We start from the raw sequence: 22,830 nt of genomic DNA, 5'->3' as shown, positions 1-22,830 counted from the left end.
GAGGCTATTGTCGGTCCCTGTCAGTAGAAGTGCTTGCAGCTGGTAACCAATTATGCAGCATTAAGTTACCTATAAGGTCTTGCTGGACTCCTTTGCAAATGGCTGGGGCTAAGAGTACAGTCCACAGCAATAGAGCATACAGAGTGTGAGGGTACTAAGCTGAAAGGACTCAACCTTGTAAAGGACTGAAACTCTTCAGTCAATGCACTGAGGTCGGACAATGGAGCACTTGAGGCTAATTACCAATTGGACAATACTCTATAATAATATGCTTGGAAAATGGCCCTTCCCACTATCCTGTGCTGGCTAAATCGTTTGGTGTATACAAAGAATTGTGGGAGGAACTAGGAGGTGCAGTGAGACTAGCCAGACTGACTCTGGGTGGGAGACAAAGAGGTGAGGAATAAAGACGTTTGCTTATCCTGACTTCGGCAGATTCTAAGGTACCAGGGTGCTAACGCGGTCGTCACACAACTTCATGACTTCACTCTTACCAGCACTATCCTAGGAAATGATACAATGAAACAATACAAAAGATGGAAGGGGAGCAGCTAGGTGGTACAGCAGATAGAGCACTGGCCCTAAGTCAGACACTTAACACTTCCTAGCTGTGGGACCCTGGGTAAGTCACTTAATCCCAATTGCCTCAGAAAAAAAAAAAAAGACATAAGGAAACTTATGACATATAGACAATCTTCAAGTTGTAAAATTTTAATTTATCATCTTTATGCCAAATATCAAACAAAATGTTTGATTACATAAAAAGATATTGTCTATACAAAAAGATATTCCACTGTCATCATAGGCTTTAGTGAGTTGCACATGTAAGGAGCACTTTTAAGTTAACATCACTCCAGTTTCAAGCATAACAAGGGATCCTGACAAGATCAATCAAACTGTATCTTCTTAGAAGTGTCTAAGAGAGAGAATGTTATTATGAGCACAGTGTAGGATCATCTGTAAAGTTTTGGAAACCATTGCAGTTGATCTTTAAACAGCTGAAGCTTAGCTCACTATCAAGCTCCATTTTAAAAAGGAAGAACAAATCAGTATCAAAGACTACTCCTGGAATGCCCAAGACCAGTGGTAGTACAGATAAAACATAATAGAAATGATGTATTCTAAAATCATAGAGGTAAACTTTATTTATGGCCAACAGCAGAATATGTATGACAATAAATTTCAGGTGCTTTCTGCCTAACTTTTTAAAAAATATAAATAAAATTAGAAGGGAGAGGGAGATGTTAAGAAAGTAGATGTAAATTTAGTATCGAAAATAAGGGATTATTTTTCCACCAACAAAACCAAAAAAAAAAAAAAAAAAAAAAAAAAAAGTGTGTTATTCACATACCCATCCCAGAATTCCTTGTATATGCCTATGTAAGGAGAAACAAAGCATCCCTAAGACCCAGAATGATGCTTCTTTCAATGAGATTTGAGGATCAGAAAGGTTTCAAAGCTAGTTCATTCTGACTCAAATTTGTGGAACTACTAAGTACATGACGGCAAAAATCAGCTGATGATTCTAAAAGCATATGCTGAAAAAAGAAACATTTAGCTGTGTGAAACACTGTAGGCTTCAAAAGCTTTATTTGGTGACAAAACTTGCTCTGATGGGGGGAAAAATAACCTACTTAGGAAAAAGATTTCCATATTGTTTTGATTCACAGAAGTTATACACTCATATTTCAAAATGACAAAAACAGAAACAATTCTAAATACACCTGATAACCCAAAATGTGTTTGCAACCCATTTGGACCTCCTTGTGTTTGTTCACTTTTAAAATAGTTAACTTTTAATATATAATGCAGTTTGGGATCAATTCACATCTTTTGTTTTGTTTTTTAAAAAAGGGAAAATCTGGCAAGCAACACTCTCCCATTCATAATCCATAATGGATAAGGTTGCTGATCCTAATACAAATCTGCAAGACTCAATGACTCAATAAAATGTCAAATGAAACAAAAATATCTGGAGAAGTGTGGCAAATGGTCACAGGTGAGGTCTGGCTGCAGCTCTGCAGGAACACCTGCAGAAGGGTGAGTGCTGGGCCTCTTCCAACACCCAACATGCTAAAAGTCAGGCCAAAGCCAGCTTCTGTCCTTATCTCTTCTTCCGCTCTCTGCCAATCTTCTCCCCGTCTTCTTTCTCAAGCTCTGTCTGAAGGCCCTCTCCTCCTTTCTGCCACCATAGGCAAAGAAAACTGTTCTTCTACAATAGCTCCTGGCACCCAAGCTGACCCCAAGAGTCAGTATCTATAAAAAGTAAGAGCTTACCATAAAGGCAGCATCACAAAATGAACAACCTTCTCTAAATTTCAAAGGATTATGGCATTTTTGGTGGAGTGCAAGAGAAGAGTTGGGGGGAGGGGTCCTTAGAATCAGTCTTTTGATAAAGTTTTGGTTACATTGCCACAGAAACAAAAAATCTACAGAGCTAGTCAAACTTGGACCAGAGTACCCACTGTTCAGAAAAGGGGGAAGGGGAAGAGAAGACACAAAAACAACAGCTCATTTTGAAAGATGCAGAGTTGATGTTTCTTTCTTCAGAGTAGTAAAGAGTGGAGCGTGATCACTAATTTGGAGGGAAATTTAACATTTCTCTTCAGGACTTTTAACAATTTGTCTTGTATCGAAAAAAATGACATTCTGCATGGGCCAGGTCCACCAGCATTAGACAAAACACAGGTCTTAAGTATAACCCACACCAGGAAGAATCCTTAACTGCACAGTATCACTGTTTGTTGAATACCACTGAGTTTTTCACTGATCTCCTAGTCGGAAGCCCTGGCCCCAGTTGTGTCGACCACCTCCACCTAGTTGATGTTCTGCAGCTCGTCTCATGCTCGCAGGCGGAACACCAAATCCAGAGACGTTTCCTCTCCTACTGGGAAGCCAGCGGTACCTGGAACGGTAAAGGAAGGAGGAGGAGAGGAAGAAGAAAGGAAGGGAAAAAAAATAAATGAATTTCTACATAACTGAAGCTTTAAAATCACACCCCTACAAGAAAAATTCTTACTGAGTGAACATTCCTCAGTTTCAAAATATAAAATTAACAACTCATATTTCTGTAGCATTTTCCTCACAAATATTTCCATAGCAGCCTTTTTCCCAATTAAATATTAGGAAGTATACTATTGTTGGGATTTAGGGAAAGATTTTTTTATAAACTTCAATTACATTACTGCAACTGTTCCATCCACACAAAAAGAATCCTAATTTTTAATCTGTTTTCAAATTGTAGCCTTTAGATCTTCTATTTTAGAGATACACAAAAATATGCCAGTGCTTTCTAATGCCTACTGAATAGAATTCGAATGCATCTGCCTGACATCCAGATCCCTCCACAAAGTGGGAAGACCTCACTGGACCTTTCTACTTAATACAGGACTCTGTATTTTTAGGCACTAATTAAATGTTTACTGTGAATACAAAATAAAATAGAAACCAAGACATTAAATAATGTTTAAATCTCTCAGATGAGAAGTCACTGTACTAGAAAGTCATTTCTTACCTTTTCCAGTCTATGATTGTGAGAAAACAGCTGTATAAGTGTGCTTAGATTTGACCTATTATGTTCAAAACATATTTCGAAAGTTGGGAGGGGAAAAAAAATCAGAGAGAACTAAAGAAGCTTCAAGCTATAAGAATATTACTTAATAAAAAAGCTATTAAACGTATAGATCCAAATGTTGAATGGAATCTTACTCAACTGTGCTATATAGCAAAGGGTACAATCCCCAGGAACCCTCTCCTTTGTATATTGCCAAATCCTTTGGGGCCTAGTTCCAAAATCAATCCCTTCATGACAAAAGGCTCCCCCCTCCCCCTTCAACAGTATTTTATTTTTTTCCAAATGCATGTAAAGAGTTTCCAACATTCATTTTTGGAAGATTTTATGTTCAAATTTTTTTTTCCCTAAGATGCCAAGCATAAGACATAAGTTATACGTGTACAATACTTATAAACATATTTCCATATATCACAATTACTCCAGCCCACATTGAGCATTCCCTTCTCTTTAAACTCTTATTCTGGTTCTTGTTCTCTGGTACTACACAATCTGGCTCTTTTATTACCTACTGAACTTATGTTGTTCTCTTGTGGGTTCTTATGTTTTTTGCCTACCCCAAAAAAAAGAGGAAAAAAAAAGATAGGTTCCTTGAAGACTGTGACCCCTACTCTTCTTTATCCAGCTTAGCCATTAATCAGAACTCAATAATTCCTTATTTAAACACAGCATAATAGTTGAAAAGTACCAAAATAGTACATATATGAATTGGTTGACAAATGACGTTCTTCTTGTGAAAAGTTTGGAGAAATGGGAGAGTTAAATTACTACATGATAGATTCAGGTTGCATAACTGAACACAAAGAGTAGTCATTAAAATGACTCTGACTTACTGAGAAATCTCAAGCAGAATGCCCATCACAGGATCTATCCTGGAACCCATGCTATTCAACATTTTTATCACTCAGATGGTACCCTTATCAAACCTGCAGATGACACAAAAGCATGGAGGACATCTAACATCATGCATGACTGTCAAAAGCAGAGATCTCCACAAATCAAGACTATTGGGTCCAATCTAAGATGAAAAAAGTCAATAGTGATAAATACAACACTTAGGTTCAAAAAAACCAGCTTCACAGAAAGATGTCACGAAAATATTAGTTTCTCTGAATACTAACAGTTTTAGTGAATTGCACATTCAAAATAAGTCAATATGGCAATAAATATGCCAGTCAAAAAAGCTAATGTGATCTCAGAAAGTACTGAGAAAGAAGCACGGTATCCATAATGGGGGAGATTATAAGGACAGAGATACTACTAACTGATGTACTGGTCAGCCCACTTCTAGAATACCTTAGTCAGTTCTGGCCACCACATTTAAGAAATATATTGATAGGCTAAAGAATACCAACTGAGGGATATTCAGTCTGGAAAAGGTAAGACCTGGGGCGGGATCTTATATAAATCACTCTTCACTTCTATAATCACTCTTCATCACAAAAAAAAGTAAAGGAGTATATCTAACATTACCCTCTTTTGGGATTCCATTTTAAAATGGAATGTGCCAAAAATGCTACATCTTAGCATTCTAACACTGACATTTCTCTCTTCAAACAAATTAATGTTGAATATTAAAGTACATTTTCAATGCCTGTTATTCAAAATTATGATGACTGGTTCTAAAATAACAATATTCATAACCCCCCCTTCCAAAAACAAGACACCACACTAAAGACAATTTTGCTTTGCTACTGTAAGACAATACTAAAGCTGTTTCCACAGCTCAAACATATTACAGAGAAATTAAATGCAAGTAATTAGTATAAAAAGACACCCAATTATACATAATCAACAAAAATTTATGGTAATTCTGAAGCAGTTATTGCTTTTGCAAGGAATGTATTTTAAGTTACATTTTGTAATCTGATGTCTTACAAAATTTAGCAGAAAGGCTTCCAGCAGTGGAGAAGCTCCAGTAGGAAGCAGGGGCTGTGGTGCCATTAGAAATCAAATCACAGAACCGTCTACTCCTGTGCACTATAAATCACAGATCTAATGTATACTGTTTCACTTAGTGCCCCAGGATTTATGACACCTGGAATAAGAGAAGGAAAAGGAGTTACCTGCTTCCTCCAAAAGAGGCAAACCAAAGTGTAGCTGATTTTGTTAATATAATTATCTCGCACAACCAGGAAGATGTGAACCAGAGATGAAAATCTGTTATTCAGTTGTGTGTTCTATGATCATTCAAAAAGCAGGTTTGTCATTGTATTCAGAGACTAGAAGCAACAGAGTCCAAAAGAGAACTAAGTGCCTCTATTCTCCAAACTCTATTCCCTTCTCCTCACCAGAGCCTCCCGCTCACAAACAACATAAGGCTTTGCCTAAATCATCAAGGCTTTCTCTCTCCTGTCAGCCAAACTGACAGGATAAGAAAATGGCTTAAAAAATAAAAAGCACACAAAAAAATAAATAAATAAAAAGCATAATCTAAATAGAAGTCCTTAGGATTTCAAAACATTTTCATGTTTTAGATGTGAGATCAGACATGACTACCAGCCAGGCTTGAGCATCCATATGGTTCTGTGGCTGACCCATTCTTAATGGCTTTTTAATTTCTTTTATTGGAGGCTAATAGGAGATCATTGGATTAGAACTGGTGAATCACTGAGCCCAACTTTTTTTTTTTACAAACCAGGGAATTTGGGCACAGAGAGGTTAATGGACTTGCTCAATAGAAGAGCAGAGTCAAGATGAAAATTAAAATCTTATAACTCCTTTTCCATTCTTATGTCTGAAATTATGAGGGTATTTTCTTTTTGTCTCCTTTCTAGTCAAGAAAAAGATTAAGAGCGAGAACAGAGCTTAAGGATATCATTCAATCCATACCCTTCATTTTACAAATGAGGAAAACTTGAAATTGATTTCCCCAAAGTTATATAAGTAGATTAAGTAACAGCATCATGAAATAAACCAAGGTCTCCCAACCCCAAATGCAACCATGCTCTTCTCTTGAGCTTGAGTTAGGGTTTTCCCAAAACTCTTAGGAAGATGGTTACACAATGACAGACCACAAATAATTAATTCTCAGGTTTTATCATGGTTCCTGGAACGCATAACCTTAATAAAATGCTTGTGAATCTGTCAGGATTTTTAAGCAGGAAGGAGATGGGCACAATGATGCCATCAGAACATTTCCATCCCTCTGAAGACCTCAATATTCCACCAGCCTAGCTGAACCTTTAAGAAATCTTGTGCTAACCGATTTTGGTACTGTTATTTGTGATGGTTAAAAATGAATGAATTGGGTATATAAATAACATATAGCTAAGGAGCTTAAGTTAGTAACTTTTTTGCATTAAATAATTCCTTCCATGTAATCTCTACTTTAATCTGGATTTTTACCTTGGGGTTTTGAACTCTCTAGTGTTCCCTTCCATATCTAAAGAGAGAGCTCTGTTAATTGTATTTAGATTCCCTTTTTAAGTCTCTGGAAAAGAAAAAGCCTGTTCCTAGATCCAGACTGAACCAGGTTAGTACTGTCTGTCCTCTGCCCTGGACTGATTACCAGAATTATCTGACAATATTCTCATTCACATTCAGAAAAGAGGCATCCCTTACAAACAAGTTGAATATTAAAAGTTCATCCATTAGATGGCATTTAGAAAATGAAATACATTTTAACAGAAATGAGGTTAGGAAAACAGTCTAAGTTTCAATTCAAACAGATTCCATGTGCTTCCTATGCATCAAACATTTAACCTTCACAGAGTAAATTTGGTAATAAGCTCTAAAGAAAAAAAATGTTTTTTAATATTTAACTCCAATATATCATCCTTTCATTACCTAAGTTTTTATTTTACTTTATAATCCCAATTTATCTTTTACCTTCATTCAATCATAGATACATAATGCTTTTTCCCCTCTTCTATAGTATAAATATTGTTCAGCTTCTAGTTTCTTTCTTCAGCTTAACTTAAGCTTAAAAAGTAGATCCATTTTCTGGTTAATTATGATGTAGCTGAAAAATAAAACTGACTCAAAGAACTAGTATCCTAGCTATGTTACTAATAAGTTATGTTACTTTGCAGGAATCATTTCTTCTCTCTAGCTGAAGTTTCCTTTGTCTGTAAAATGAAATTTCAATCTTCATGTTAAAAATGCCCCTTTTCAAATGCTATTCTTCAAGATCAGACATTACATTAAAAAACAACACAATCAACATTAAACAATAATTTATTCTGGGTAATAATTTCAAAATCAGTATTTTCTTTGGAATTTTGTAAGGCAAGGCATTGGTACCTTTGAAAATGTTAATAATTACTTGGTCACTGAGAAAATTATCAGAAAGGTATTCAGTCTAAGACATATTAGTAAGAATATAAAGATTAAACTTCACTACTGAAGTGATAAAGATTCTTTTCCTTTAGTGCATCAGATCTATTCTAAAATGTTCAGAAAATAATAGTTTTCCAATTATATCTATATATGCATTTTGTGTGTGTATGTGTATATGTATGTGTGTTGATGAGCACCTGTGTGCTTCGCCCCTAGCTTTAATCACTATAATGGACACAGCTTCAGCTAAACTGAGACCTGTTTAAGAACTTAGCTTCAAAAGGCCAATGTCTCCCACTGCATCCAGGGCCTACTTCCAATCATCCTGATCTGTGGAGGATGTGAGGCAAGACCCTCGCCCTCACTTGTACAGCCCTCCCTCTCTTAAATCCAATTCACTTGCATGTCATGGCACCACATTCCTGATGTCATGATCTTCTTTGAGGTAACAACAACCTATGGAAGTCATAATAAACCTAAAGTTCAGTAAAGAACTATCTCAATAACACCCTCATCCCTGCCTCTAATATGATTTCGACTGTAAAAGTCAGATATGGTATCATGGGGAAAAGTGTTAGGGACATGATATACTCTCTACATCTATATCTACTTTTTAAAAATGCATTTTCTATGCTTAAATGTAATTCACCTTACTGGGCCCATCACTTCCGTAGGTGTTCAGAAATAGGAATAAAGAATCAAGTCAGAAGTTGGTGGCCTGAAGAAATTTATGTTTATACCAACCCATCCTGATTTCCAAATAGTGTTACTCCAAATGCCAAGCATTCTTTAAGGTGGACACAGTGTTGGATAACCTATTAACTCTATGATCTTGGGCAAATTGCTCTTATTCTTTTAACTGTATTATTCTTTTAACTGTAATTTCCTTATCTGTGAACTGAGGGGAGAGAACTAGATGACTATTTTCTAGTTGTGGAAGTCAGAATAAAACATAAATAATGCCAACCCTCTGTCTAGGAAAGCTGCCCCTAAATTCACGCACTTTGTCAGACAGCGGGTAGTAGGAATGATGTTTTATGGGCCAATGATCTAACATTTACAAACCTATGGAAGGATCAAAGGAGTAGCTTAGGAAATTCGTAGACCTGTCCTTAATTATACTTGGCTTCCCACAAACCTTATCATTCTTTTCTCAAGTCATTTACTGTCTGCATCTCTCCCAATGTGAGACTTTCTCTCCCAATGTGAAGTTAATTCCTATCCTATTTAGTTCATAGAGAAAAACTGGCAGGATTGGTGAAAGTTAGTGACAATTAAAATAAAAAAAGAGAAACACTCACAGACATTGAGGTGTAGAAAGAAAAGTTCTTCCTCCCAAATCCATTGGATATTTGAACATTAAGAAGTAGTATAGATGTCCAACAAGATTTCCTATCAGTTCATTGATAACCCTGAAAAATAAAAGTCATATAATTCTGTTTTGAATTTTGAAAACAATGAAAAGTTTTGAGTCTTTACAATGAAGGCAAGGAGTACAATGATAAGACAGCTAATATTTATATAATGCTTTACAATTTTAAAAATGTTTTATATACATTTATCTTATTTGATTCTCACCACAACCCTGTTAAATTAAATATTTATTATCACCATTCTATAGAAAAGAAAATTGAAGGTGGGAGAGGTTGTGATCTGCCCAGAATCAGAGGGTTAGTTAAATGTCTGAGACTGTATCTGAATGCAGGTCTTTCTGACTCCAAGGCCAGAACCTTATCAACTGTGCTCCTATGGGACATCAGGAATAATGTCCTACACGGTGGCTCATGAAATGATCAAGTCCCAGGAATCACATAATAATTTCACAAGTCTATATTCTTATGAAGAACTTCAGTGACAGGCAGAGAAAATTTAACCCTGACACAGCCCATTATTTGAAACTTTTCCAAGGCTTTTAGTCCCAACTACTCATTTCAGTTCATATGCTTGGCCAAATTCTTTGCTGGACAAAGGGAAAAGAGATCTTGACTTCACGAAGCTTACACTCTAAGAGGAACAGAATGTACATAGATGAGAAAGTAAAAAATATTCAAGGCAACTTTAGGGGAGAGGGTCCTGACAACTTGGAGTAGGGAGGCAAGTAGATATGACTTTGTGAAGATGGCACCTGAGTAAATCCTTGAAAAGGACTGACAGGCACAGAACCAGGGCACAAAGATGAGTTGGAATGTTGAATAAAGGAAATATCACTTAAGTAGAAAATGGCAGAGCAGGGTAGGAAGAAAAGAGGGAAGGGAAAGTAATGTGAAATCAGTCTAAAAAAATAAATTGGAGTTCAACCGTGAAAGTTTATAAATACAAAAGATTGCATCTTAATCTAAAAGTAAAAGGGAGCCACTTAAGTTTGTGGAGGAAAAGAACAGCATGTTCATATTTGAACTTTAAGCCTATCAACTTAGCCACTATGTAGAGGATGAACTGGAGGAGAAAGAGTTTGAAAGCAGAGAGAGAGAGAGAATAGGTAGGGAGAGAGAGTAAGATGGGGCATCAATTACAAGTACTTTGAAAATCATTTACACTTCCACCTAGGGAAAAAAAAACTTACACCTCTGTGACTGCTGGAATGATCTCAAAATTAGGAAAGAGTTTCCTAAGCATTTTAAGATTACTGAGGATAAAGTGAAAATTTTAGTTAAATATTTAAAGATTAAATCCCTGAGGAGGGATTTTATATATTTACAAAGTCAATTTGAAAAATGAGTATATAGATACATTGTATAAAGAAAAAGTCAGACACTTTCTACCCCACTAAAAGGCGCCATCCAACAACATTGAATTGTCAAAATAGTAACCATTTCATAACCTAAGTACTTAGCACTCTGACATTCAATAAACTGCAACAATTTAAGGAACAGAAGTAATGTTACATTAGTGCAATGTAGTTATTTGTTCATGGAAATGGCAGTACATTCCAAGATAGTGTTCTCAATTTTAATATTATAAATGCTAAAAAGGAGAGGAATAAAGGAGAAAAAAGATCATCAAGTTTCCAAAAAAAAAAAAAAAAACAAACTACTAATACTTACGATCCTCCAATAATGTAGTTGAATACAAGAATGACCCAAGGCAAGTAACAGGCCTAGGAAAAAATATATGCAGTTAAGTTGTTTGTTTTGTTTTGTTTTTTGCTGAAGCAACTGGGGTTAAGTGACTTGCCCAAGGTCACACAGCTGGGAAGTGTTAAGTGTCTGAGGGAAGATTTGACCTCAGGTCCTCCTGACTTCAGGCCTGGTACTCTATCCACTGCGCCACCTGGCTGCCCTTCAAACAGTTAATATGAAGCTAACACCTCATGAGGTCACGGTAAAAAGGAAGGGAATTCTACACAAAGCCCTTTGTGAATACAACAACTTACACCATATATAGGCAAGACCATAAATAATGTGCAACATTTATTGACATAGACCATGTACATGTGCATGACTTGTAAACTTCATGGTTGTAATCTGTTGTTGTTCTGCATTGGGAAGAAAGGAAATGAAAGAAAAGTCCAAAAAGTAACTTTTATTTGTTCATTACATAAGCGCCTTTGTGAGACAGTGGCCAGGAGCAGGGATTAGTGACACCTGTCCATCAGAATGGTGAAATGACTCATCCTGTCCCAGAATATCAGAACCCAGAAGAGATGGGACCAGCATCCCTGTTTCTGACACTTTACTGGCCCATACTATCTCCCTCTTGGAAGGCCCCCTTCATCTCTTGGCTTGAAGGTATTGTTTACAGTACGATTTGTACTTTTTAAATGGAGACATTGTTTACTAGCCTAAAACAAACCATTTCTATCATGAACTAATTGTACAAATTCAAGCAAGTCATCTAGCAGTTCTGGTCCCCAGTTTCTTCAACTATTGAAAACAAAAGAGGCTTGAATGGTTCTATTACATAGCTGAGGAGAAATGAAAGTGTACCCATTCTAATCACTCATTCCATGGTTAGGCCTCAAATTCACATAAATGTACTCAGATGAAATAAGAAGATGGAAAAAGCTCAAAAACAAGATTTTAAATAAAGCATTACCTCCTACTTGATTTCAATGAGAAAACTCGCCTGCCTTCAGACAAATTGACCTTTTTGTGAGGTAGGCACCCCACCACCTTTTGCTCCAACAGGTGTTACCCATAAAAATAGCACAGGAGTTCAAACAAGGTTAATCTTTTTAAGCAGACCAAATAAATAAAAACTCAGTCCCCGAAACTGCCTGTAGTATATTGCTCTGCAGTGACCTCTTCTGGGGGAGCCAGAAACTATCTCAGAGCTGAAAAAAAAGCTGATGGGGCCTGAGAGGTGAAAGAAAATGAATTGCTACTTTGGGATTGTACCTTAAATCGCGTTCCAAACCAAAATGATACAATCATTTCTCTGTTCAGCTGCGCCCAGACATAGAGTACTGACATTATCAAAGGAATCATCAGCAACTGCAAAAGAAATCAGACATATAAGGCTAAGTGAACAGAGACTCACAAAGAAATCCAATTAGTTCTTGGCTTTTTCCTCTTGTCTATCATGCTAGACCTTAACCTGAAATGTGGTGCTATTTTTGGTGGATATAAAAAAGGAATAAACATATACCACCAACTTGGAAAGGGAGGGAAAAAAAGGAACATACTCCAAATCTAGTGGTTTTCATATTTAGGTTATTAAAAGTCATAATCTGCTTTTTTAAATTTATAAACAAACATCTGGTCATTAGTCAAGTAAGTATTATACACCTATTATGTGCCAGGCACTGAGCTAAGTGCTGGGAATACAAAGAAAAGGAAGAAAAACAGTCCTTGTTCTTAAGAAGTTCCCAATCTAATGAGACACACAAAAACTATGTACAAGCAAGATGTACACAGGATAAGTTGGAGATAATCAAACACCACATGCCTGATCAAAAGGAAAAAATAAAAGGATTAATAACTAAAAGCATAGTGTAACTACCACTACAGTGAGGAAAAAAATTGAAATATTGAAATGAATGGGTCAATTCCATCAGGCAAAAAGAAATCAGGTGCAACGCAACCTACCCATTTTCAAATGCATTTAGGCAATGTCCATAAATCAGTCCAATGCATATTTTATCAGACAAGAACTCATGTGGAATTGGTAGCAAAAAGGGAAGAGGGGAAAAGGGCTGCAACTCACAGCTAGGAAATTCAGACAAATACACAGGTAATGTGTTAAGATAATGCATACTGATGATTTTGCTAGCAAGCAGAACAAATGCTTTTTCCAAAATTCTTTTTTTTTTCCTCCTATAGAAAGGCATTTAAGAAACATTGTGCCCATTATCTTAAGAGAGAACTAAAGACAATACAATGCAAAAGACAGGCAAATAAGTACCCAAAGCACTGGTTTAAATATCACCAATTTTGTCATGCAAAAAAAAGTTCTGAATAAACTATTAGTATTTTAAAACATCATAACATATATATGATAAAATAGTTCTGATAAAAAACAGTTAATATATTTAACATTTTTAGAAATATGTATTTTTAATGGAGATACTTACCTGCATGTCCATTATTAAACCAGTAATCTTAGTTTAGATAGTTAAGGAAAATTCAACAGGAAATACTTTGCACAATCAAATCTGATTTGGTCTATTGATTTCTAGCGGTATTTCTAGACAGTATTTTTTCAATATAAGGGTTTTCCTTTACAGAATCTGGGTTGGAGGGGTTGTGTTAGGGATTCATCTAGTCCAAGACATTCTTGTGAAGCATGAGAGTAAAATTAAGAAGTGAAAAACATTTTCCACAGTTCAGTTTGCTTAAAATGTTCAAGCACATACTGTATGCTACCACAGTCTGTGGTAATTCTTCACATTTTGAAACAGATGCCATCAAGAAACAAAGCAACAGTAGAAATTAATTGCTTTTATGTACAAAACTCAAATCTACCTATCCTCTGCCCTCTCTTTTAAGAATTTCAGCATTTTTTCTCAGTCAATCGCTCCTTGGGGTGGTGCTCATTATTGGACTTCAAAGTGTAGTTACAATCAGAAAACTTCCCAAAAAGGGAGAAAAGGATCTAAATAACTGGTTCTCTTCAAAGCTAAAAATGGAAGTTTAAAAGCCCAAGGCAATTTTTTATGCCACCAGCCTCATCAACTCTGCACAGGATTTGAACCACCGAGTCCCTTCCTTCTGTTGCTCTCACCATCTGTCAGTAGGACTCAGAAGATGCAGGGCCCAGTCTGCTGACAATTTTGTTGATGCAAAAAGTAAAATGGACTCCATGCTGTCCTTTTCCAGAGACTTTTTATTAGAAGAGTGGACTTAATTACCACTGAGTGTCTGAAACCGAGGAAAACAATGCAGTGACAAAAGGGGGCTGATTTCCAGGATAACCACAGTTTTCAAAACTCCCTTAAGATACTGCATCTATTCTTTCAGTAGTCAACGAGCTGTCATATATAAAACACAAAGAACAGGAAGCAAGAAGAGGAATGAAACCCACACAAAAATATGAAAAGTCTCATAAAGGAAACAGTGAGAAAAAATATCACACATCTTCTTAATCCTGGGGAAGCTTTGAAGGAGAGACTGGATTAGCTAGCAAGCAAAGATACCAACAATGTGCAGAGTTTGATAAATTCCTGTTTGGATTTTCAAACATAAAAAGGAGGGGCTCATTCACATAGAAAGTAACGACGATGAGGAGAAGGATACAACGATGCAAACCCAGTTAAAAAGAAGCATGAACATATAGTCTGCTGGCCTTCCATCAAAAGCCCCTGAAAACAAAAATAAACAAATTCAGATTTTCTGATCAAAATGTGCCCTGTGGTGAAAACTTAAATAAATAGCATATTTCTAGAATAAATGAGGGAACAACAACAAAAAAAAATCATACTGAAAAACTAAACTCAATTTTATGGAGGGAGGGGACAAGGAAAGGCACAGGGGAGAGCCTGCTGAATAAAATAATAAAAGGTTATTTTAAAACACACTTTTTCTGACATTTTAAATGATGCAGATATGTAAGACCCTAAACTAAAGCACTCAAGTAAAGTCAGCTTCAGTTTCCCATCTGAATTTAAATATGCTTTTGATGCACTGCTCTGTGATAAAATCCAAAGATCTCTAAGGATAATCCCACTCTAAATGTCTCCAAGGGGGACTGGAGGGATGAGAGGTAAGAAGGGAAAGCAGCCGTCAAAAGCAAGTATCAGAGAAGATGCCCTGGACAAAGCCCAGGAGAGTTCTGGGTTCTTGTCAAAGCTTTACCACTAATTAGTATGTGACCTCAGGAAAGCCACTTGACTACTTTGCACCTTTAAAAACTGTTACTTTAAGGAACTGGATTTATGATTATATGGTCTCAGGTTTCTTCAAAATTCTCTAACATATGATAATATGCAATAATTGCACTTAGAAAATACTTGTCGTTTACAAAGCATTTTCATGTACACCGTCTCATTTGCTCCTCATGACAATCCTTAGTAGTAAAAAGCATTGTGTACATTTTATAGATCAGACAACTGAGAATCAAAGAAGTTCAATGCCTTGGCCACAATCACAAAACCAGTCATGCAGTTAGGGTTGGACCCCAGGCCCTCTGCCTACAGCAAGCAAACTAAAAGTCACATATTAAAGTCACATGGCACAGCCCACAGTCATTCCATTGTAACTGGGACAACATAATATCCTAAACTCAAGTTGATCCTCCCTTTACAACAGGATTGTATTCATGAAAATACTACAGGAAAAGGGTGGATAACATCAAGCAGCGTTAATAATCAGCAAAAAATTTCTTTAAAATGTATTAAGTTTAAAATCTTGGACCGTTCAAAAGCCATTTATATAGTATTCCTTATTAAAAAGAAACATCCTAGTGAGAACATATAATAAGGAATTACTATGTTCCAGATGTCAATCATCTTTTTAAATATTTACAATCATATTCATGATACTTCACATTTTGAAAGTATACAGAGCTTTAGAAAATCTTTCTAATGTAGGAAGAAAAGGCATCATTTCCATTTTAAAGAAGAATCAAGAACCGTAGAAAAGAAGAGACTTGCTTTAAATCATACAGCAGATTAATGTCTCTAATTTCTAGACCTAGTTTTACTTAATGTCACTGGAGCACATACCCAGGTTTGTACTTTGTCATCTCACAAAGAGAGCAGCAATGCTCAGGTATACAACTCCACTACATACAGACATCAAAGATGATGGTCAAGGCCCAACAGAACAAATAAAGATAGTACTTGCATTTCTTTCCATGGGAAGGTATGGTTACTTGAAAAGCTAGTCCCCATCAGCCAATTATTTAAAAAGGAACAATGGCTAGCACAAGGCTTGACATATTACAAACACTTTAAGATATGTGAGTTGAAGTAAAGTTACTAGTTACCTTAGTAATAACAGTATTTATATGGCACTTTAAGATTTGTAAAGCTCTCTATATGTTATCACATTTGATTTTTATAATAGTCCTGTAAGGGTAGGTGCTGTTATTAATAACTATTTTATAGGTGAGGAAACTGAAGTTCAGTAGTTAAGTGAAATCTCCAAGTCACACAGCTAGTGAATGTCTGACAGGAATCAAACTAGAATATTTTTTATTATAAGGAGTCTTTAAGGAAGCTGAAAAGAAAGTGAAATCCATACTTCCAGCAGACCATAGTTCAGTTTAGGAGATGGCACATAAACCACAAACATCTGTCTCCAAGTTCTTTTGTTTCCCTCGAATGTGGCAGTGTGGGGTGTTCTGACCACAATACTGAGAAGACCTTCATGTTAAGGTCTAACAGTGATAAATTTTGAGTGAACCTCCAACATGATTTCTGAATGAAGGCTCACACCCTCAAAATGGATTTCAGCCTTATAATTTTTTCAAAAAAAAAAATTCAGATTCAGAGTACTTAAGACATTGTAATCACACAAACTGAATAAACTGACATTTTAGTTACCTGAGTGAATTAAAACTTGCAAATTAACAGGCCTCAAATTGCAATTTCCCATTCAAATAAGAAGCCTCATAAATAAGCAAACACCCACACATACCGAGCACCTTAAAATTTGGTAAGGCTGGTAAATATTCAGGCAGCAACACCTGGGGCTGATGGTAACTGAATTAAATTCAATTTATTGAGTCTAAATAATCATGAATTGAGCACTGAGCTGGAAGACAGAAAGCCTGAGTTCTAGTCCTGACTATCGTAAAAAAGCTGTGTGACTTTCAATAAGCCACTTAAATTTTCCAGATTCCAAAAATAAAGATAATGCATAAGATGATCTCCAGGGTTCAAAGAACTACCTCAAACTTCTTATGTGGTTTGCTGGAGATTTGTGTTTGCTCAATGACATTTGTGGATAGTCAGCTTTCGATTATCCATGCAAATAGGTGGGATACAACTGCAAAAAACAGACAATCAAAACAAAATTTGGCCTTGAAAGGCACATTATTTTTTCCATAGATCTATTAATATTAAAAATCATTTTGCATTTCCTGAGTAATATTGGCTGGCTAAGCAAAGATGGGCTCAAACAGGTCACATACACTAAGGAAAATCAACCTGGAATTAAAAATTGGTCCTTAATAATATACTTAGATGACATTAAGTACTGATATTCAGAGTACAGACTTGAGAATGGAAACAGCACTTAGAAATTATCCAAAGACTATTTCATGAAGAGCAACAATACTCTCAGAAATATATGTCAAAAGGACAGGATGCCATATGACTGCAGTCTCTAGTTTAATGTTGACATTCAGTAGGCCTTTTGCCATCAAAAAGCTATGCAATTCTGGGCACTAACCTCTCTGAAGTTTCCTCATATGTAATTTGGATGAGTTAAAGGCTCTTTTCCAAAGGTAAAATTTAAGAAGATATATTTATGTACAATAAGATGCTTGTAGTCTCTAAATATATTTTTTGTAATAGCTTTTTATTGAGAATATCAGCTAAAGAAAAGTGCAATAGCGGTTTTTTCATGTTTAAAATGTTAAGCAAGCTTCATATTTCCCTAACAACAAAGATATAACTCCCATTTTTCAGTGGTTCAAGTTCTTTATTAGAATCACGGGCAGTTCAGGACCCTTAATCTATAATCTGGACTAATAGCCAGTATATTTATTTTAAGAACATAAAGACTATGAAATCAGTCAACCTTTTCAAAACCATTTAGATGTAACAACCAAATTATTTTTACATTTTTATCACAGTAGTATTGATTTACCATCTCTTTATATAAGCAGCAATTCACAAGAGCACACAAGATTATTTTAGGGAATGAATTACAATTTAATGAACAGAAAATTTTAACTGAAGATTCTTCCAGTATACCTTTAATCCAAACCATAAATCTGGAACTCTATCATAGGATTATAGCCCAAGGATATAGCTAAACTGAGCTTTCTAAGTTTCTCTTTAATAGATTTCCTCCCACTTATGACCATATCTGGTCTTTATTATCCAAGATGCTGCACCTCACCCCAACCAAAAAAGTATAAAAAAAATATAAACATATACAATTACAAATGAAAGGTCAAAATTTAAACAAGTGGCTATTCTCTGATATAAGGCATCCGTTAGGCTTTTTCTCCTAATTGTCATCAATATCCCATTAAATAAGAAAGCATTTGGACAGATGTATTATATGCAAAGGTCACATTAAAAGCCCACACCCATATGGAAATTATTCTAAAGAAAAACATACCTGTTTCTAGTCGTGTAGAATACTGATATAAGAAATATAAATTCACCAAGTAGAGAAATCCAGTTCCTGGGCCAACTGGGAAAAAAAAGGTTGCAGTGATTGGCCTCCATATCTGTCCAAATCAAAATAAAGATCATAAACATTAATAAGTTTAGCTTTTTCTGAGACAAAATAAAGTCAAAATTTGAACTGAGCAAACCCCTTACTGGCAATAAGCATCCTGCTAATTTGAATATTCTGGACTCCAAAACTAGCAGTCTGTCTACTACAGCACCTAACTGCCCCTGCTGCTCCACTTATCAGCTCAGAACACACTCAGAGCAAAAAAGGGGAAAACACTCAAAGGTAAGACACATCATTGAGAATCAATGACAAGACGTAGGCTATCCAGAATTCATATTTATTATATAAGGCTTTAAGGTTCATAAAGTACTTTTTCTTTATTCTCTCAACCACCATGTGAGATAGAAGCTATTTTGGAAAAGGCCATCTAGAATAGTGGTCTCTACTTTTCTCACTCTCAATTCCTTACAATCTGGTTTCCAACTTAATCATTCCAAAGACATTGCTCTCTCAAAAGTGACTAATGATTTATTATACACATCTAATGGCCCTTTCTCAATCCTCATTCTCATTGACTTCTCTGCAGTCTACTGATCACTCTTTTTTCTTTGAGGTTTTGAGAACACCATTCTCTCCCAACTCTCCTCCTACCTATCTGACTACTCCTTTCTGTCTCACTGGCTGGATCCTCCTCCAGATCATCTCTCTGTCAATGTACCTCAGGGTTCTTCTGTCCTGAGTCCTCTTCTCATCTCTCTGTTCTACTTCACATGGTCTTAAATTCCCTTAAATTACAATCTCTATGCTGATGAGTCTTATATATATACATATATGTATATATATGTATATATATACATATATGTATATATATATATATCCTACTTCAATCTTTCTACTGATCTCCAAATATCTTATCTCCAACTGCCTTTCAGACATCTTAAAAAATGTCTAATAGATATATTAAACTTAATGTCAAAAACAGAATTCATCTTTCCCCTACCCTCAACAAAAGTCTTTGTCTGAAGATCCTCCAATATGAAGGAATTCATTATCTCTTGGGGTAGTCCATTCTATGGTGTTAGAGCTCTAACTATAAATAAATAAATGAAATCCTAATAGTCAAGCCTACACCTGCCTCTCTGATGCTGTAATGTAATTTGAGGCTCCAAGTATTTATTAAGAACCTACTACAAACTACTTGTTACTGTGTGAGGTGCTAGAAATGCAAAGGAGAAAATGAAATCTCAAGGAGTTTCTAGACTTTCAGACCTCATCCACACATATAGATACATGTGTTTCAACACATTCAGAGGGGTTAGAGAAGAGCCCAGAAAAAACTAAGAGGTTAAAGGTGAGGAAGGAGGGCACTCCAAGCACAGCTGCACAGTGACAGACAACCAACGATATCTAAATAGGAGAGTCACTGTTAGTACTTCTTTCAGTGTGCTATATCAATCCATCATTATTTAGTTTGGAGAGTGACTCTCCCAAAACCAATATTTTCCAGGCATTGGTAAGGAAAGCTAAGAGAATAACAACTAAGAATAATAAGAAATAAGAGGCCTCAAGAGGCAAATAATTAAAGGTTTTAAAAGTCAACTATTACATTTTATATTTGATCCTAGAGGTAACAGGGATCCACTGGAGTTTATTGAGAAAGAAACTAGAAGGATAATTTGTTTTACATTCCCAGTTGTTTCATTTTTTGTTTTGTTTTTAACCATTCAAAATAATCCATGGACAATAATGTCAAACAGGAGTCTTGTTTCTCTTCAATGTCAGCTCCTGGGTTATTGCTCATATTAGAAAACAAGTCAACAGGTAGAGGTCTGACCTCAGGTTGCACCTCCTTGGGGAATCTCCCAAAACTAGATTATGACATACTGGCTGCTAACGCAATCCTTAAAATATCTACAATATTTCCTTTGCTTAACTGATCACAAACATTATTTTAAAGCTAAAAGTAGCTTTCTAGTCAAACTCAGTCACTTAACAGATAAGGGATCTAAGGCTCAATACTTGACATCCAAAGTTTAACTGCCTTTCCCTTATATTGACTACCACTTATATATCATTATATCCTAAGAAACTGGAAAAGAAATAAGTGGAAATAACATTACGAGGAAACATTACCACCCTTGCCCTTTAACTCCAAACCCTCCTTATGTGCTATTATTAGAATAGGAAGTCCTTGAGACAAACTCCTTGTCTTGTTTTTTATTTGGATCTCCAGTGCTTTGCACATAGTAAACATTTAATAAATCTTTTATTCATTCAAGAAACAACGATTATTCCTTCTGACTCCAGATTTATAAATGCTAATAAATATCAAAACACTATTTTTAGCAACACAGTGCACACCTGCTGTTTAGAATTCATAGCTGTTGACATTAAAGAAAACAAAGCAAAACTCCTTTCTCCTTAATTAAATTTATCCAAGAAGTTGGCCTTTATTGGCATTTAAGTAACTTCAAGGAAGCTATATGATACAGTGGACAAAATGCTAGTCTTAAAATAATTTTTCCAGTCATTTTCAACTCTTTGTAATTCCCATTACAGTGGTATGATAGGGATCTGCCATTTCCTTCCCCAGCTCATTTTACAGATAAAGAAATTGAGACAAACAGGGTAAAGTGACTTGTCTAAAGTCACACAGCTAGTTATGTAAGGCCAGATTTGAATTTGGGGAAGGTCTTCCTGATTGCAATCCAGTATCCACTGTATCACCAACCCTGCCCTGAAAATATGCCATTACTATGTGATACCTAATAATCTTAGACACATAATTTATGCTTTAATTTTCTTATTTATCAACTGGGAATAATAATTCATTACTACATCATTGTAAAGCTATAATGAAAATATAGTGTAAAATGAAAGCTTATGCAAACACAAAATATAATTATTCATCTTCTGTGTGGACCATGTGGAATTTTGTTTTAAATGGAAGCAATTACAAATTAAGATTGGGGAAATCACAAAATCAAGGGATTCAAAGAGCCCTTAGGGGCATTCTATGCACCCAATTGAGAATCCCTCAACATTTCACCTCACACCAAGCAGAAAGAGCAAGACTATTGTTGGGGGAGCGGAGGAGGAGAAATACTTGAATGAACTCTGTAAAGGAATTATTAATGAATTCAACTACTCTAGAAAAGATCTACATGTGCATGCCCTTTGACTCATCTATACCATTCCCTTGGCATATATCCTAAGGAAGTCAGATAGCAATCCAAAAATCTTCAAAATATAACTTTTTGCAACAAAAAAGAATAGGAAAAAATTCCTCACTGATTGAGGAAAAGTTGAATAAATTGTCAACTATGAATATAACCATGAGGAGCAGCTAGGTGGCGCAGTGGATAGAGCACCAGCCCCTGAAGTCAGGAGGACCTGAGTTCAAATCTAATCTCAAACATTTAACACCTAGCTAGGAGCCAGATCTGATGGCAATACTAAAGTTTATATTTAGTTCTTACTATGTTAAGCACTTTATGATAATTATCTCATCTGATCCATACACACACACACACACACACACACACACACACACACACACAAAATCATGACAAGAAAAAAATGAATATGAAAATTGGGGAGAAACTTGAGAAAACTTTTATGAACTGATACAGAACAAAACAAGCAGAACCTGAAGAACAATTTACATAATGACTACAATAATATAAAGGAAAATAATTTCCTAAAATCATTAGGAAAGGGCAAGAGGGGAGCTCATTAATGAAATATTTTTTAAACGACCCAACAAAGAGCAGAAGGATGTTCATTCAGAAGGTCACACAGACAAGCAGGCTAGTTTTGTTACTATGTCAAGTTTTAAAAACTTTTTTTAATCTAGCTACACAAAAGAGAAGTTCACTTTCATGTATATCCTTTCTTCTGTTCTTTATAGTTTAAGGTTCATGTTTGTTAAGTTCATAATAAGAAAACATATATAATAAGAAAAAACCCAGAAATCTGATCATTACAATGATCAAATCATGACTTCAGAAAAGTAAATTTCCCTCCACTCAGCAGAAGGACAAAAAACTAGAGGTGTGCAATAAGGTGTTCGATGTGTCGATCTGCTTTGCTTAAAAGTACATTTATTGTCACTAAAAGAGGTTCTAGGGGTAAGGAAGTGACAACAATATTTTAAAATAACGAACATCAATTTAACCTTTAAAAACAAATCTCAACAGTATCTTATTTATTGAGAGAAAGACTTTTCGGGTAGCTAACAAA

General features: G+C 35.6%; 1 protein-coding gene across 1 annotated transcript in view; it reads right to left on the bottom strand.

The window, feature by feature from the left end:
* Positions 1-1,573: 1,573 nt before the first annotated feature.
* DERL1 (derlin 1) overlaps positions 1,574-22,830 on the bottom strand; it is a 29,756-nt gene continuing 8,499 nt past the window's right edge. Inside the window, exons 2-8 of the mRNA XM_074266247.1 lie at positions 18,526-18,637; positions 14,527-14,591; positions 13,365-13,391; positions 12,190-12,285; positions 10,897-10,949; positions 9,154-9,264; positions 1,574-2,905 (exon numbers count right to left, since the gene is read on the bottom strand). Coding sequence (XP_074122348.1) covers positions 2,764-2,905; positions 9,154-9,264; positions 10,897-10,949; positions 12,190-12,285; positions 13,365-13,391; positions 14,527-14,591; positions 18,526-18,637 — 606 coding nt within the window. The 3' untranslated portion in view covers positions 1,574-2,763. The remainder of the gene's footprint in view (positions 2,906-9,153; positions 9,265-10,896; positions 10,950-12,189; positions 12,286-13,364; positions 13,392-14,526; positions 14,592-18,525; positions 18,638-22,830) is intronic.

Source organism: Sminthopsis crassicaudata, chromosome 1 (genome assembly GCF_048593235.1).
Source record: "Sminthopsis crassicaudata isolate SCR6 chromosome 1, ASM4859323v1, whole genome shotgun sequence".
In the NCBI taxonomy this organism is placed as follows: domain Eukaryota; kingdom Metazoa; phylum Chordata; class Mammalia; order Dasyuromorphia; family Dasyuridae; genus Sminthopsis; species Sminthopsis crassicaudata.
Note: the sequence above shows the minus strand (reverse complement) of the source record. Positions and strands in the feature narration are given on the sequence as shown.